This window comes from Ochotona princeps, chromosome 18, assembly GCF_030435755.1.
Source record: "Ochotona princeps isolate mOchPri1 chromosome 18, mOchPri1.hap1, whole genome shotgun sequence".
Classification (NCBI taxonomy): domain Eukaryota; kingdom Metazoa; phylum Chordata; class Mammalia; order Lagomorpha; family Ochotonidae; genus Ochotona; species Ochotona princeps.
Window position 1 is genome coordinate 8,181,018 of NC_080849.1, and position 14,467 is coordinate 8,195,484.

At 38.3% G+C, this 14,467-nt stretch overlaps 1 protein-coding gene across 1 annotated transcript in view; it reads right to left on the minus strand.

The window, feature by feature from the left end:
• Positions 1-14,467, minus strand: part of CDH7 (cadherin 7) — a 98,290-nt gene that overhangs the window by 21,125 nt on the left and 62,698 nt on the right. Inside the window, exon 7 of the mRNA XM_058676862.1 lies at positions 2,579-2,832. Within this exon, the coding sequence (XP_058532845.1) occupies positions 2,579-2,832 (254 nt within the window). The remainder of the gene's footprint in view (positions 1-2,578; positions 2,833-14,467) is intronic.

A 14,467-nucleotide genomic window follows, 5' to 3' on the forward strand; every position in this document is an offset into this window, starting at 1 on the left:
ATACTTCATGTGTTTAGCTGACACGCTCCAATTCTCTTCAGTGAGTGATATGTTACAAATGCTGTCCTTATTTTAATTGTGCCATCTGTTCATCTTGGGTGAAGTTTTGAGAGGTTGTTGCACAATTACATTGACTTTTACTACACATATAACTTGTTTTGCAGTTTGTCCTTTTAATTGATTAAAAGCACCTCTCGGAGAATGCAATCTCTAATCTTGGTAAAATCTATACATATTTTTGTTCTGTTGAGGGCCTGGCGTGATAGCCTAGTGGCTAATATCCTTAACTTGTATGTGCCAGAATCCCATGTGGGTGCTGGTTCATGTCCTAATTGCTCCACTTCCCATCCAACTCCCTGCTTGTGGTCTAGGAGGGCAGTAGAGAATGGCCCAAAACCTTGGGACCCCGTATCCATGTGGGAGACCTGGAAGAAGCTCCTGGCTCCTGGCTTTGGATGGGCTCAGTTTTGGTCTTTATGGCCACTTGTGGAGTCAACCAACAGACGGAAGATCTTTGTCTCTCCTCTCTGTACGTCTGCCTTTCCAATAAAAATAATAAAAACGAATTTTGGGCCTGACTTGGTAGCGGGTAGCTAAAATCCTCGCCTTGCATGCACCAGGATCCCATATGGGTGCTGTTCTCAGTCCCAGCAGTCCTAATTCCCAGTCAGCTGCCTGCTTGTGTCCTGCGAAAGCAATCAAGGTCGGCCCAATATGTATATATATTTGCCTTTGTGTGTGTTTTAACCAATGACATTGAGAAAACTGATAGTTTGCAGAAAAGCATTGTGATCTACTCATCGTGTATCAAGCTGACTAAAATTATTTGGTTTTCAAGTATAACATCTCTTAATACTTTAACCTTTGCCTATTTAAAGTAAAATAGGTTTCTAGATTATTGAAAGGAAAAGGCTTTAAACTTCACATGAATCTCATGAAATATTAATTCTCCAAATGCAAAACTGAATAACTAAAATACTTGCCTCTATTATCAGTAGTTTTAATGCACTGTAATAAAGTATACAAAGACTACAATTCACTGAACCCGTTAAATATTATTAATCACTAATCATGTTATGTAAAAAAAATCACAAATCACTGAGGGATTTAGTCACAAACAAAATCTCTATATTGTGAAGAAATTTAATAAACATGTAGACCAATCTGCTATATAACTATCAATCACATCTTAATGCATTGTATAGTATCCACTTAGCAGTTATGATACTCAGAGCTCACTAAATAACGCCGCAATCCTGTAAGCCATGACACAGCCTACGGTCTGGTAGGTGCAGGGTCTAGTGAATTCACCTAGTGATGACCCTTGCTAGAGTCTCAAGTTTGTGCAGAGCATCCCATGCCATTAGACATGGAGTGTCCAAGTCCCCCTCCGTCTCCTCCTTTCATTGTAAATCCATAAGGAATCAGCCATGGGTCTCCACCCGAATGCTTATCCAATCTCATTACCTTTACCTTCTATCATTCATTCAGAAGTTCAGAAATTATTCTTGAAAATGTTAGTACGATGCTGTGTTTTAGGACGTGTATTCCATTCATGATTCAATAGAATTTTACACTTTCCCTGATTCTCAAACTAACATCTGATGTTATGCGTGGAAAAGACTTGTATTTGTGTACCTAACACCTATGTTGTATTTTCTGAGAAGAAAACACTGTCTTTAGTAGACAGTTATGTGAGTAACAGAATATATATATATATATTTGTTAGGTTTTTGTATACTTAAGTGCTGAAAGCCGTTACAGAATGTAATATTCAAAAAGAGGTGGCTTAATACATCATGAGCACCATGTTGTAATGGTGGAAAGCTGGAGAAGAGGACTTTGAACACCTTTCCCACTAACAGCTTACATCTATTTGGAAAATACGTGCCCTTTCCCTTATTTAGACCTTATAGGATGAACACACATAGGAGAACATCAAATAGCATTCCAACAACACGCACAATGTTACGTTTTGGTTAAAAAACGGGGAGAAAAAGGAAGATACTTACAATTTTAAGTTGAAATAATAAATTCTGCAAAAGTAGTATCAAACAAAGCAATATTAAAATCATCACGATGAAATGCTAATCCAAATCCACATTTGCATTTATCTGTGCATTTTTTCACATACGCCCTTGTCCTAATACTACAACTTCATCATTTCATTTTTGGACACAGTGTACTTTGGAAAACATTTAGGACAATATGGCTTTAAGATTACAATGAACACATAAAATATAGTTATAAAATTAGGGACTTGGGCAAATATTATGGTTTTGAGTTAGTAAATTCCCGGTGTCAGCATTTGGCTCAGCCCATGCTCTTGTGGGCGCTCCAGTAGGTGGATCACTCCTTTCTTTTCCTCCCTCCCCTTCCTTTCCCTTCTCTTCTTTTTTCCCGCTTTCTTTCTTCTTCATCTTTCTTTGCTCTCTATCTCTACCTCTCCCTCCCTTTTGTCTCCTTTTCCATATATATAAGCTTTCTTTCCTACAAAAAGAAAGATGTCACAGTGCAAATATGCGAGAGGTGAATACTGGCAAACTGAAACAGAAATAAGTAATGTTATGAGTTTTACCTCACAGGGCTGTTGGAAGAATCTGGATCATGAGCTGCAACGGTGCCAATGATATTTCCCACTTGGGTAGCTTCGGACACCTCCATGGGGTACAAAGGTGCGGAAAACACGGGGGGCTCGTCCACATCCTCCACAATGATCTTGACGGTGGTCGTGTCACTGAATGGCCCCAAACTTACAAAGCGGGGATCAGCATCTTTATTTGCAGCTTCTATGCGTAGAGTGTAACTTGTTTTGGCTTCAAAATCCAGTTCCTGTAAAGAAGGTTATTAAGAAAATTGAATTACCAATTAGACAATCAGCAAAGCAGAGTCTACTCACTCATCATAGATGTCAGGATAGAAATGGCTCTGTCATGAAAAGGCACGACTGAAGTGCAAACATAAAGTGCCAGAGAGAAGCCTTGATATTTCTCTGGCTCATAAACAATGCAAGTGCTTCTGACCTAACCTAATCCACTCAGCAGCCATACAGTACATAGGCAAATGCAGGTCTTTAGATTGTTACTTAAAGCCAAAAGCCAATTCATCATATTTAAAAAAAAAAAAAAACTCTTCTAAGAGAGCTATTCCTCGATTATATAATTTAACTGCACTACCAGGAGAAATTAAAAATAATAATAATAAAGGAAGCAAACCACAGCTTCCCACTGCTTTCCAGTGTTTCCAGTGCACGTGACATTGAGCAGGTCAGTGGTTTGGGAATTACTTGAGAATCCTGAGCTGTCAGTACAGTGGCAGGTGGCGGTTGGGGGAGTAGCCTGTTGAGAAAACCAGCTGAAAACAGCTGATTCACTGCAATGAAACCCTCGTCATCATTTCTCTCTTCCTCCAGAACTCTCCCTCTCTCTTTCGTATCAGATGGTTGATGACTGTGTTCTAGAATCTTTATTTTGCATCTGGTTTTCCAAGAGAATTAACATGCCAAAACATTCTACAAAACTCAAGACCAAGTCAAACCATATGGAAGCCAGTACAAAAGTTGGAAAGGCCATTAACGTGGAACCAATGCAGTACCACCAATGGCAAACACCCCTAAGTACAAACACACAGAAGTTGCTTGTGGTGATACCATGCTTAATCTTCTGCAATGGATAAAAAAGTAATGATGTAAAGCAAAAACTATCGAAATAGTAGAAAAACATGACTGACACTTTGATAACCATAATGCATATGTCACTTAGTTGTCAGTATTTATTCCAACAAATTAAGGAAAGTGAGTTAAAAGATAAGCTTGACAACTGTAACTCAAATGCATTTATTATCTATATGTGTCTGTGAGCACATATAGAGATATGCGTAGTTTCAAATCATTCCATAATCAATCTGAAACTGATTGAAAGTAATAAATTAATGTGGTTCAGTTTAAACAAAACATTGTAGATATGCACATGCCATACATAACTTATGCTATAAGTATTATATATTTACTATATATATAGTAAATGTATTAAGACACATAAGGTAGCAGTTGAAAAAGCTCATAAAAATGAAATTTAAAGTCTATTTGGGTGCAAATTAGTTGTGAATGACATGTGATTTTTTTTTCATATTTTATATTTAACAAACTTTTGAATACCATATATATTTATAAGCAAATATGTTTAATATGTAAATGTGCATGTGGGGGTGTATATATGTATGTGTGTGCTTGCATATAAACATTATACAAAAAAGTCCATGCTCATAATGGTTAACATGAGATGAAGATATGTTTAAATTGTTCAAGTTATGACTTTATAATATACAAACTAAATATGTTTGTGTCATCTTCTGTGTACTTAATGCAATATTTATTTCACATATTCCTTTGTCCTTATTTGCAAACCCAGGCTGCTCCATTTTTTCTATTATTCCTAGTACTTACATTTTTTTTTGTCTATGCAAGATGTTCAATAAGTTCTTGATCAATTAGAAAAAAAATTACATCACAGACATTCAGCCCACAACATTTTCACAGTGAATTCTACCTTCAATCTAGGGAAACCTGAGCTATACAAACAAATAGGGAAGGTCAGACAGTTAGGGGACACTGTTTTCTCTTGAGCACAAAAATTTATAAAAGTGTTACAGAAGGGAAAAAAGCTTGATCCTGTCTGATGTTTCATACAAACGCGCTGCCATACATACTGTAATAACAAGGTAGATTTTGTGAGGGTGTATTATTGTTTGCTATCTAACACCAAGTCCAGCGCAGTGACTCTCCACCGACGTTGAAATTCAAGACTAAGGAGATGTGGCTCCTTTCCATGGAATTTTGACTTGGTGGATCAAGAATAATGCAGGGCAAATGTAGTTTTCAAAATATCTTCAGGTAATGATTCAAATTCTCTTTGAAGAATCCTGAGTTATTAAAATTCCTTTGAGACTATCGATGAAATTGAACATTTGATTTGGAAATTGCTAAGAATAAAGCAAAGTCTTACTTATCTATTCATAAATGATTTGGATAAGGGCCTTTTCAGTTTGTTCTTATGTTGCTTTTTATAAGGAATAAATAACAGAAATTTCTTATTGTACTATTACATGACTGCATGACACATTAAAATTTCTATTTGATATCAGCTTTTAAATTAATGCAAAACTTGGGGGGAGAATTCCAGTTCCTATGAAATTACAACACAATGTAATTAATGAACAAATTTAATAAAAATATTAAAAAAATTAATGCAAAACTACAATAACCTTTAAAATATTTGTTCAGGTTTTCAACATTACTAGAAGGGATATCAGATACTTCTGATTTAAATTAAAATTTGTCTCACTGAAAAAATAATAGTTTAAAACTTGCTGAATGCAATTGCTCTGTAGTAACTTCTTTTTTTTCTAAAAAGCAACAGCATGAGTTTTAGATATATGGATGCTATAGTCATTGAGCAACATGACACTACGCATGAGAATTGAACATCAAGAAGCTGTTACCTAAATGGAGCAATGAAAGAGCTTATAATGAAAGCCAATGAATCAAGAGAACAGACAAAAGGAATTGCTATGCAAGTCATTTTTAGATCATATCAAAAGAAGCCAAAGATAAACAATCTGAAACTGACAGACAGAAACAAAACAATGTAGTTAAGAAATACAGCGTTGTAGCCTAGCGGCTAAAGTTCTCATCTTGCACATTCAGGGATCCCATATGGACGCTGGTTCTAATCCCAGCAGCCCTGCTTCCCATCCAGCTCCCGGCTTGTAGCCTTGGAAAGCAGCTGAGGACAGCCCAAAGCTTTGGGACTCTGCAACACCACAGGAGACCAGGAAGAAGTTCCTGGCTCCTGGCTTCAGATAGGCTCAGCTTCAGCTACTGTGGCCACTTAGGGAGTGAATCAGTAGACAGAAGATCTCTCTGTCTCTCCTCCTCTTGTATATCTGACTTCCCAATAAAAATAAATAAAGCTTAAAAAAATTCGTAAATAGTAGAAGAAAACTCCGGACAGAAGTATGCGGAATTAAAAACCCAACATAAATAAATAAATAAATAAATAAATAAATAAATAAATAAATAAACAAACAAATAAATAAAACAGAATACATATGCACATACCATATATAATGCATGCTATATCATGCATAAAATAGCATATATAGAGGTTTTTCAGAAAGATGTTATGATGGATAGAATTCTTAAAAATGACTTGCGATCAAATTTTATTTATTTTCTCATTACTGATTTCTCTGTTAGCAATACTTTCTGTAATCACTAGCTATAACTATCAAGGTCATCCTTGAAAAGTGAGTGAGGAGAGGCAGAAGAACAAAGCCATTTCTCTTGAGCATTTGCAAGCACACAGAGTTGGAGAGTATATACTGTGCACACGGTAAGCCAGAGCAGGAAGCATGGAGAGCACTGGATCACAGGTCTGGCGCAACCTCCAACGAGTGCAGCTACCGAAAGGGAAGCAGCCTGTGCGCTGACTCACCTCCAAATTGTAAATGTGGCATTTTCAGGGATTACAGCACCCCCCTTGTTTGGGATTTTTTTTTTTAACAACAGTAAAGATTTGTAGCTCATGGGAAAACCAGGCATTCCCTGCTCTAAGGTGTCCAGTATAACCTAACACCTACCACCTGCTGCTCCTTCTCACTCTCCTTATGGAAAGGCTTGAGACAAACACTCTCAGGGGTCTTTCCAAAGCCCTTAAATAGTTTTTACATTGAATTGGTACTTTCACATGCATCATCAAAATACATTTCAAGGATATCATAGAAATTAAAAAGCCTGATTTTGATTATCAAAGGATGGGGAGGGATTGCAAAATGTTGATTAATGAGTAGTAGGTAGACTTAATATAAAATTATCCGTAATGTTTAACAAGTAAATACACAAAGATCGCTCTTCTACAGGAATATAGACAAGGGCTATAAATGCTGATCTGTATGAAATTCAAAAAAATCTAGAAGATTGTATTTTGGAGATTTTTGGCTCAAAATACGTTAAATGCTTGAGGAGATGATTGATTTGCCCTGACTGAACATCACACAATATATGGATGAATCAAAACACCACCTGTATGCAATAACTATAAGCAAGAATTATGTATGCTATTTTTTAAATTCAAGGTTAGTTATTTACGTTGGATTAAATATTTATGTCCACCCAAAACTTACAGAGTGAGAGCCCAACCCCCAAAATCATAGTAGTAGGAAATGGGGCATTTGACAAGCCATTGTGTCATGAAGCAAAAGTCCTAACCCTGTGCGAATAGTACAGTTATCTAACAGACAGCCCTGCTTCCTTCCACCCACTGATGACTCAGCAAGGACCACAGTCCATGAACCAGCATGACGGTGCTTAGCAGAAACCGAATCTGTCTTGATTTGGGACAAAATTAGTGCAAAAGGATCAGTCTCTGACAGAGTGATAAGTCGAAAGAGAGAGACAAACAAATAGCATCAATGAAATGTTTCCTTTGCCATGCATGTTTCCTTTAAATACAGATATCTTTGTGCTGATTCTAGACTAGCTTTCCCTCCATAAAGATACTGGCTCTAACTTCCCCATTAGCACTGCTATGGTAACCAACTACTTCAAACCTTGCATCATTTAAAAACAATGTAGCTTTATGGTGTTTGCTGTCATAAGTTCAAAACGCAGTCATTGGAGGCACAACATCTCTGATGGAGCCTCCAGGGGAGAACCATTCCGTATCCAGTGGCGGAGAGCGTTCCCAGCTCCAGGCTTCTTCCTCTGCTTCAAAGCGCCTCACCAGATCTGTGATTCTCTCATCCTTGCCCTTGCTTTTCCTGGCTCTGATTCATCACGCATGGGTTTTATAAACTCTAGTGTTCGTCCTGAGCAGATAATATTCACACTCCAGGCTCCTTAATTATGACTACAAAATTCCTTTTGCCATGCTCAGTAAAATATTTAGGTTCTGTGTTTACTTTGGGCCACTGTTTCATCCAGCACAAGCTCCTGCTGTGAATATAGGCTATCTGTTTGGATTATCATTAGCGTGAAGCATTAAGAAGCCTTGAAAATAACTATGTATCTGGCCAGCACCCAATGGGAGGTTGCCGCTGTTCTGAGATCTACTTGTCCCAGCAGGCACCACGGACTGTACCTAGTGACCTCCCCAGAAAGATCTCACACAATTGTCAGGGAAGCTGAGTCCAGACTATGCCCCAAAGATAGTCCAGCTTATGTCTTCCTGGGAACATTCATCAAACAGTAGTCAATGCTAACTGATGTGGAGCTGAGCAGTTACCTTGCGAGTCAGGATGACAGATGAGAGAAGTCATGGTGGAAGCCAGCCAGCCAGCCTCACACTCACTCCTGCCAGCCTCACACTCGCTCCTGCCAGCCTCACACTCGCTCCGGCCAGCCTCACACTCGCTCCTGCCAGCCTCACACTCACTCCGGCCAGCCTCACACTCGCTCCGGCCAGCCTCACACTCACTCCTGCTGTCCCTGTTTCACAAGTGTAAGCTGAAGTTCATTCAGCTCTCTGGCAGTTGTGACTCAAACTGTTTTTTCTACTCTTACTGTGTCTACCACATTTTATATCCATCTTCCCTCTTTTCACATATTTTTCTCAACATTTCTTGTATCTAGGCCGATCTCTGTCTTGCTTCAGTTTGATGCATTATGGTAGAAATAGTGTCATATCAATTCTGTAAACCAGCCTGAAGCTTCCAGATAGCTTCTGCATGTAATTCTTGGCACAGACCCAAGATGGCTGGTGGCAGGTGAGTGGTGCATGTGGGCTACGTGCAGCCACCTGCTTGGAGGCAGAGCCACTAAGCTGATCACCGTTACAGCTGTGAACTCACTCAAGGCAAGCCGAACGACCGTCTTGCCAAGCCCTTGTGGAACTGCTGACCGTTCAGTGATGAGCTGCAAAGATGCCTTCGTTCTAAAGCACATGATTTGGGGCTTATTCCTTAAGCAGCTGGGGACCACTGATCCAGTCATGAAGAAGAAGACAATGAGAATCAGTGACTTCAGGTTTTCAGTGTGATAAAATAGATGAAAATGACCACATGAAATGACAGAGAAGGTGTCTGATCTAAAGGTGAGGATTTCTTTGAATTCACTGGGAGCTCCAGTCTGTTGATTGCTCTAGTTTTTCTTATTAGAATGTCTTTTCTATGGAATGCAACATAGACTCTAGACCCCATCAATTCGTCCCTCTATTACTAATATAGATCATTGTTTTTCCTGCATTTATCTGAATATGAATATTATCAGCTCTTTATTAAATTTGTTTTTAATTGTTTTTTAAATATCATAATCCTAGCAGATGAGTCACCTCTCTGAAATCTTCCCTGCCTTTCACACTTAGTATTTTAGGTCCACCAAGGAGTATTCACACCACCGCTTCCGTCCATCACATACGTGTCCTTAGGTGTTCGCAACTGTACCTTTAGCTTTGACAGTAATGCATTCATGCATGTGATTATGAGCTCTAGGCATAGGTTGTACTTCTTCTTGGAAAACCAAAAGATTATCTGTGCCTTAAAACAAACTGATCTAGATAGTGCACGCTACAAACATTACATGTTCAAACGACTAGTCATCTCCACACGCCCATCCTCAAGGAACAAAACAACTAATTACCCGTCTGTTCAAGCATTAGACATTGCTTTGTTTTTCTGACCTTCTTTATATAACTATATATTATCTCCTATCTGTGTTTAAAAATAGCTTTCTTGGAATTCTACATATTGAAACTGACCTAAGAATCAACACAACAAGGAAAAGGGAGAAGTTAGGAAAAATATCACATCATCTGTGACTCTTCCTTAAGAACATAAATTTCATACGGATTTTCTGGGAACTGCTCCTATGAGTATTGCTTTTTGATAACGGGCAGAGTCAAATAACCCAGAAAGTCTTCCTGGGTGAACAAAACCTTAGTGTGTTTGCAGCTGCTCTAAACATGTGTTGGCAGAGTTTACATCTACATGACCTTTCTTCCAGAATATTTATTTCTTATTTCATATATAATACCCTAAAGTCATCTCAGTCACGACTACTTCAATGCAGGTAAGACACTTTAAATATTGATACGATGATCACACGCCTACTCAACTCATGTGAACATATGCTTATATACAGACATAGCAGTAATCGCTTAAAGTGTAAAACAATCTGAAAGTCATCAGTTCGCCAATTAGGCTGATGAAATCTCAACTCTTAGACTGGAACTATTCCAAAATATGTCTTCTCCATAATATGCCTGGAGTAAATGAGATCAATATCTTTGCAGTAGGAATAACTGGAAAAAAAGTTTGAAATGAAATTTTGATAAAAGATAAGAAAATAAGTTGGAAAAAAATTTGGTTTGATTTTCCTCCTCCACCCAGGAGCTCTATCATGGGAAATCCTGAAATGCATGCTTAGTTTTGAGAGCTGCCTCCTCATTATTACAAGTCATAGATGAAGGTCACATTTCCATACAAGATAGAAAATCTAGAATATTGCAAATATATGCAGCTGAGCTGATGGCTGAAAGTCCACTGAGTATTCCCATGTCCTTATCCACAGAGAAGGATAGCAGGAAACTTAATCAATATCTACAAAAAATGCTGTTATTTTTCTTTGTTAACCCTTTTATAGGGCACAGGAAATTACGGAAATAGCATGGGAAAAATGTCCCAAAGAAGTTTAAATATATTATTGGATAGAGGGACAAATGAGCTCCAAAACAATCCATATTTTGCACACTACAGCAACATCCTTCATAAGAAATGCATCCCAGCACGGTAGTTTGGTGGCTGAAGGCCTCACAATGAACATGCAGGGATGCCATACGGGTGGGTGCCAATTCTAATCCCAATGGTCCAGCTTCCCATCCAGCTCCATGCTTGTGCCCTGGAAAGGCAGTCGAGGACAGCCCAAAGCCTTGCGAACTTGCACCCATGTGTGAAGCCCAGAAGAGGATCCAGGCTCTTGGCTTCAGATTGGTTCAGCTCCAGCCGTGGCAGCCACTTGTGAAATGAATCAACAGATGTAGGATCCTCCTCTCTGTCTCTCCTCCTCTCTGCATATCTGCCTTTCCAATCAAAACAAATAAGTGTTAAGAAAAGAATTCACTTAATACTTTTATATATCTATAGTAATATATTTTATAGAATAAAGATTCTATAATTAATCCCATCGGAATCATTACATGGAAAACTAAAGTACATTAGAAAAAAGTTGCAATATCTCAGAGGAAAAGAAATGACTAATGTTCCTAAATTGTAACCTATAAGGACGAAATATAAAAGAAAGGATTCTAGGTGAAACAAAAACACAATTTTGCTCATATGGGATAATCTTTCTGCGTGGAGTGTGTGCATTTTGACATCTCATATAAACTAGGCAAATTATAGTAGCAATATTCTAATTGGGCAATAAATACTATTAGGGGTATATTGTTTTAATAGAATAGATTGTTTTAATATAACAATTTAAGCTATATTATAACTACATTCCTTTTTATTATTCTTTTTAAAAGATTTTTTTTATTAAAAAAAAGGTAAAATACCAGAGAAAAAGATATCTTCCATTTTCTGGTTCATTCCCCAGATAGACACAGGAGACAGAGCTGGCCCAACCTGAAGCCAGGCATCAAGAATTCCTTCTGGTCTCCACACTGGGTGACAGGAATTCAAGGGCTTGAGCCATTGTCTCCTGTTGCCAAGGCATTTTGGCAGGGAGCTGCATTAGCAGTAAAGGGACCAGGACTCAAACACGCATGCAAATATGAGCTGTGGTGCAACAGGTGGCAGCTTAGCCTTCCGAAAGAATCTCCACCTTTACAGTTACCATGAATCTCTCCTTACAGTTACTGTGAACTCATGCAAGGTGCCAGGAGTTATGGAAAATCTATTCTATGCTTCATTCTTGTAAATTCTGCACATTTGGCAATTTAAATAATTATATTTGACATTAGAACTGTAACAAACACAATCAAATATAACTTTTCACAGTTTTTACTTATTTTTCCTTTTTGCCCATTTTGAAGACTGTTCTGTTCATTCCCTGATCCCAACTTCACTCTATGCAAATGAAATCACAAAGAAATACTCAAAGTATAATAATATTTGTTCAGTCCACAGTCAATCTCATTCTGACTGTGATGGCGAAAAGATGAGTTGAAGTTGCATGAGATTATAAAGCAGAGGGGAAATGCTCACTTGATTAACAAGTACGGGTCAATGGTACCAATAACGCCTTTCCATAAAAATGATTATATACAGGCATCGTGACTTCATTATGTAAATATAAAATAATATGTGCTATTAAGAACTTTTAAAACAATAAATGTACATCATTAACAAAATATTGTTCTTATTCTAGGAATACAGGTTGAAAATATTTCCTGGTTTAGAAAGGACTAGAAGATGTATTCATGACATTCTATTGTGTATCTCAGCAAAAGCTGAAAAAAAACACGGATCTGGGAATGATGCAAGATGGTATCACTTGTGTTCTTTCACAGTATATATGTTAAGCCCTATAATTTGGATTAAAAATGTATTCCAAACTTTTTTCACCACTTTGCTGCTCTCTGTCACACAGTGAGAGTGAGGAAACATGGACACTCTTTTGCAGATTCCATTTACTGAGAGGTAGCTCTTCAAATATTTACCTAGAGCATTAGATAAACTATCAGTTGAACTGAAATGTATGTTTAATTGATGTATACTATCAGTGCTTATCGACTGGGTACAGTATTATAATTTGACATACATAGATTTTTCACTCCCTCTCCTCCATCTCTCCTTCTGCTTCTCCTTGTCCCTTTTTCTCGTTCTGCCTTACAAATATATACACATATACATATATGTACAGAGTAAGTAATGATCAAATACAAATAGCTAAGACGTCAGCACTTCCAAGTCCTCATAGTCTTCATATACAAAATATTAGGAGGTAGAACAGAAAAACAAAATTTCATGCCTTTAAGGCCACACTCACTGACTTGTTCAAGCCGAGACAGATGCCAAGAATAGCTTTGATTCTGACAAAACAACACCAAAGGAGCTTAACTCACGAAGACGTGAAGAAATTCTTTCCTAAAATGGAAAATTCAGAGTCTTGCAATGCTTTATGGTGGATAGTTTCAGGGAGCCGGCGGGGGGGGGGGGGGGGTGTTAAATATTCTTTACAGCATAACAAGTGAGACTGGAGCTTCTGTGATTAATTTTTTAAAAGATTTGTTTTATTTTTATTGGAAAGTCAGCTATACAGAGAGGAGGAGAGACAGAGAGGAAGGTGTTTCATTCATCGGTTCATTCCCCATTGGCCACAATGGCTACGGCTGAGCCGATCTGAAGCCAGGAGCCAAGAGCTTTTTCCAGGTCGGCCACATGGTTGCAGGATCCCAAGACGTTGGGCCATCTTGGACTGTTTCTAAAGTCATAAGCAGGGAGCTTGATGGGAAACGGGGATGCTTGGATTAGCACCAGCACCCATGTGAGTTCCCTTCACATTCAAGGCAGGGACTTCAGCTGCTAGGCTACCGCACTGGATCCATGTGATTAAATTTAAGACCAAGAAGTCACACAAATGTGTAGTCAGGGTGTGGATATAGTGAAATTGTTGATCTTTAACCAACTTTTGAATATTTTTATGTACTTAAAAAGGAAAGAGAGGGAGAGAAAAAAAGTGACCTTATTTACTGGATTGACCCTAGAGGAATGAAACAATATGGGCTGAGCAAGGCCAAGGGCGTAGAATTCACTTTGAACTATTCCCCACACTAGAAGTAGTGCCGGGATACTTGAGCCATCATCTGTGCAATGGAGAAGAGACCAAGTCTCCAATTATGGGACTCCGATATGAACTTTGGAGTCCCAGACAGCATTGTGATTAGCACTGTAAAAAAACCTCATAATGATCTTTAACTTTTGTATTTCACATTTTTTAAAATCTTCCATCAATTTTAACAAGTTTGTGTGTGCCTCTGTGTGTGTGTGTGTGTGTGTGTGTGTAAACGTGTGTTAATTGCGGCCCCAAACTTTGGTGCAGCGGGGCTACACTGCTCCTAGCACTGCCAGAGCACTCCACTGTGGAGTGGATAATCACTCTCTGCTTCACCTCCAAATTCCTGTTTCTGCAGCTGGAATAGCTGTAAAATATGTCTCAAGAACACTGTCTGCTGTCAAACTGTGTGGGAGGCCACAACAGAGTTCCTGGCTGCTGGCTTGGCCTGGCCTGGCTTTGAGTGTTGCAGGTGTTGGGGAGTGTAAATCAGAGAATTTCTATTTTCTTTCTCCTAGTCTCCTTCTCCCTCTCTCTTTCCCTTTCCGTGTCCCTCTCTGTCTCTTATTCTGTCTTACAAACAAATAAGTCAAGTTTTAGGGAAGAATTTTATAACATATAATTTTATTTTATAATAAATAAAACTAAATAATAAAAATAAGCAACTGCTGGGCCTGGTGTGGTAGCCTAGTGGCT